Here is a 4,370-nt window from a genome sequence, read left to right on the forward strand (position 1 = left end):
CCAAAATCAAACTATCCAAGAGTCGATTTTTGTAAAATCAGGCATGTAGAACACATTTGTACGATCAAGTTTTAAAAAAATATTAAAAACCCCCCTCAAAAACCTGTTAGTTTAGAAAAGTGGCAAGCAACTAACACCTACTACACACTCCATTACGAAAATATATGTCATATTTGGTTTTGAATGACTTAAATTTTGGATCTTGTTTTAGATTTGAATCCAAATTCATAATAGAAAGATTAATTTCAAGTGAAAATGGGTTTTTTAGACCTATTTTGACACCAGCTTTAATCTTTACTCAATTCTAATGTGGATCAATATCGATCTAAATAAGCCCAAATATATTCATTAACTATGTAACCCACTATGGGTTAGATACAGTTGTGGGTTCAGTTTTTATATATTGGCTCGAGTTTAGGTTTATGTCCTACTAAAGTATCAAAATAAAGTTTTGAATTCGGTTAGAAAAACCTATAATATGGGACTCACTAAAGAACAGTTATACCTATTAATTTTCATGTGAAAAATGAGTCGGGTTACCATTATATTTATCCTTGATCTGACTCATATTTGACCAAATCTTATGCAAAACAAAAATATGAGTATATCCATTTTGAATCTAGGTTTGATCCGTTTCAATTACTTGTAAGTTCCTTAAATGTAAGGGTAGGTGAAGGTAAGCTCATAACATTTAAGAAGGTTGTTATATGTGGGGCAATCAATCACATTTTTCAACAAATAAGGGTTTTGGGGCTGGTACACATCGTTTCCCACAATGTTACGTGCTAGTGTCACGGAGTCTCGGATCTAACCCAAGGTCCATGTCAGAAAAGATGGTATCTAACATGCAATTTTAAGCAAATGGTAGGACTATATCAGAAAATTATCCTTTTTCTTTTCCTTCCTCGACTGACGGACGACAACGACCCAAAAAAATGTATGCGAAGCACGTAATTTTGAAAGGCACGCACGCTTTATCATTTATTTTTATTTTCCTACTATACCGTTCAAGTGTTTACAAAAGGCCATCAACATCTTCCCAGGAACTTCAGATAGGGGCAAAATTGTCACCGATTAAATAGGCTGCATCCGTGGAGCTTTAATCAGCTTATCTTCAATCAAATGACAAATGTGTCCGGAAGTCATTGATAAATGACGAAGCCACGGACGATAGCGATAATGAATTAATAAGTAGCTACGTAAAAACTCAAAAACCCCTCCAAAAAAAGGTCAGTTTTAAGATGATTGAGGGTATTATTGACAAATTCCCCAACAACTGGCCAAGACATACGGGCCCAGAATCCGGACCCACTCCAGTGTTCCAGTTTTACCACCACCGTGGGTTTCTTTTTCCCTGGCCGGGATTCCCTCCGGCAGGCGGCGCTCACGCCACTATCGTCGTCGTCTTCTTCACCTTCTCCTCCTCCTTCCGTTCGTCCCGGACCTCAGACCTCCGGCATATCCGATCGATCGCCTCCAGGACGTCGTCGATCTCGCCGGAGTCCGCCGGCCACGCGTCCCGCGACCGCGACTCCCTGATCCGGCCGATCCCCGACCGGATCTCGTCGAACCCTGAAACCCTAGCCAGGAGCGCCGCGTTGGCCTCCTGAGCCTCCTTGAGCTTCCGCTTCAGCGATCGGTATCCCTCGATCGATCTCAGCAGCTGCTCCGACAGCACCTTGTTGCGCTCCTGGAGGGCGGCCTTCCATCCGGCGCCTGCGAATTCTCCCGCAGCGGGGGGCGGCCTCCGATCGGGTGAGGCTAGGGCTTGCACCCTGGCGAGGAGCTTCTCGTTCTGGGCCTTGACGTCGGCGAGGTGCTCCTCCATCTCCTCGAGCTCGTGGGCTTTCCGCGCCAGCTCCCCCGCCATGATCTCCTTCTCCTTGCCGAGGCTGGAGAACATCCTCTCCAGGCTCTTCCTCGCCGCGTTGCTCGCCGAGAGCTCCTTCCGGATCCGCTGGTTCTCGTCCCGACCCGGCGCTGCCGCCCAGGCCTGCATCCGCCCCTTGATCTCGTCCACCAGGTTTAAGATCGCCGCCACCCGGCTGGACCTCCGCCTGCCGCCGGCATTCCGATCTCCAGATTCCGTGATATTTTCGACCTGGAGGAGCAACCCCTTAGCGCTCGCCGCTATTGCTGAAGATTCAGGGCAGAGGAGGGCTCAGATCCAGCGAGGTGAACGAAAATTGAGATGAAATAAAAAAATTATTGTTTTTCTTCAGATTAATTGCAGAGAGTTGCAGAAAAACGAAAGAAAATTAAGTGTTTTTTCTGCCTTTCTTTTTTCCGACTTTAGATTCTAAAATAATCTTATACTTTTTTCTCCAGATTTTAGAAAAATCACAAGCAATCAAAAGAGAAGAAGAGTTGTTTCTTTTTCTTTTCTTCGATAATCAGGTTTTCACTGGAAATAAAAAAACAAAAAGTCTTTTTCAAATTAATAAAAATTAGGAAAAGAAACGTCTTTTCTTCCACTTTTTCGAATGAATTGAAGAATTAGGAAAAGAAGCAACTTTTCTTCTAAATTAATTCTAAATAATTACCTTAAAACTAAATACATAAATGACACAATTTTCTGCTTTTTCTTTCTTGAATTTAAGAGATTAAGAGCGCCTAAGATGACGAGAAGGAAACAATTTCCGTATAATTTAATTAATTTTGTTGCAAAATCTAAGATAATAATACTAAAAAAACAGAATTTCTCGTTTTTGATTCATAACATGCATTGGCTACCGGAAAAGAAAGTTCCGTCCGACGGTAATTGGAGGAAGAAGAAAAAAAATCTCCTCCTTATCCTTCTCATGAATGTGATGCATTACCTTCTAGGGCTTCGTCTTGTTGAGCTTGGAGTCGGGGGGAGGAGAAAGGAAGCAACTCCGGAGAAGAAATCGTGCGGAGTGAAGCCATGTTCAGAGCGTCCGGTTTACGGAGGATGGAGGGCTTTCCCGGCGGGATTCCGGCCATGAATACGGTGTTGAGGAAAAGAAAAACAAGGCTGGTAAAAAGTTTTCCGGCAAGGTGCAGTAAAAAGATGGGAAAAGTAAAAAGGATAACGGGGAGATGAAATCTCCGTTTCCTTAAACTGCAGCACTTTTATGGAAATACCCATAGTTTTGCCAAAATATAACAAAAGTACCACCCTTACGGTTGCAGTGGGGAACGAAGAAGATCTTGAACCTGCAATCTGGGTTAGGCAGACCCCACCAGTTAATATTCAGGGTACCATTGGGTTTTGAACCTGCAACGTCCCACCACAAGGAGACGTGCACTGACTTGGTACCCAAATCGCATATTAGTCCAACTACAAAATGCAGAATATGTTTACATGTAATGCATCAAAGCTCCACAGAGATATCTGGTAAAAATGAATCGTGATACGTCTGTACCCGGTCCAAACCGTTTACATGGGCTTCAGTCTTTGGGGTTTTCATTGAAACAAACACACAACTTTGTACATTCAAAAGAAGAAGGGTGACTTTGTGGTTAAGAAATATAGCCAGGGCTATTATGGGGATTCAGCTTAGCACCTCTTTGCCCAAACGGTTTGGCTTGGTTGGGCTTTTTCAGGAGTTATGGTTATGACTTTTAACGGTTTGCCTTGAACTAACTACCACCCACCTCAGACGGGAGAAGCCCCAATGTAGAATTAGCACCACTAGGCCTGAACTCTTTCTTTCTTTTCTTGTTTGAAGCTCTAATGCCTGACCATCTTGCAATGTCAAATAAACTAACCAATCCTCATTGAGGCCAAAGGTGAAAAGCCAAAATATTGAGTCCTATTCTCACTTCGTATCATTTCATCTAATCAAAGTGCCTTGAAGTATCGTTTAGAGGGTCCAAAAAATTTGTCGTCATTAGTTAGCACTCTAGTGGTATTATTAGCACTTTATAAATTAATCTTTAACAATATTGCAATTAGCACGATGTGTCATTAGCGAGCCATTCGCCTCATTTGGTCTAGATTCACATGCATAAAGCCTAAAAAATCTTTTTCAATGAATAGTGAACTCATTTAGGAATCTCAAAAAGCCATCCTGTCTATCTTTTTTTTTTCAAAAACCTTAGCACCTAAGCAAGGTAGCCTTGGCCAATTAGACATCAAACTTAAGACCAATTGTAACGCCCCAATATTTTAACATGAAAATACATGAATTTTATTTTTATTTTTTGATATAAGACCTTATCAATGGCATTGTCCCAACTAAACTAAGCACTAGGAGGTCAGTCTATATGCAAGCACTAGCGTTTAATAGCATATTAGAACTAAGTTCGAGAAAGAAACAACTAGAGACAAAAACCTTTTATCAAAGAAAACAAAAATACAGCAAACATATTTATTTTGGTTTTTGGTTAGAAATTTTGGATGGGTT

The 4,370-nt window shown here is 41.6% G+C and overlaps 1 protein-coding gene across 1 annotated transcript; it reads right to left on the reverse strand.

Moving 5' to 3' along the window:
• Positions 1 to 954: 954 nt before the first annotated feature.
• On the reverse strand, positions 955 to 2,964 carry LOC149845314 (uncharacterized). The gene is made up of 2 exons (XM_089987530.1): positions 2,820 to 2,964; positions 955 to 2,160 (listed from the first exon to the last, which is right to left on the reverse strand). Exons 1-2 carry the CDS (start codon positions 2,962 to 2,964, stop codon positions 1,385 to 1,387), a joined length of 921 nt encoding a protein of 306 aa, XP_089843656.1. The 3' UTR covers positions 955 to 1,384.
• Positions 2,965 to 4,370: the final 1,406 nt, after the last annotated feature.

Source organism: Nuphar pumila, chromosome 2, assembly GCF_984573655.1.
Source record: "Nuphar pumila chromosome 2, dmNupPumi1.hap1.1, whole genome shotgun sequence".
In the NCBI taxonomy this organism is placed as follows: domain Eukaryota; kingdom Viridiplantae; phylum Streptophyta; class Magnoliopsida; order Nymphaeales; family Nymphaeaceae; genus Nuphar; species Nuphar pumila.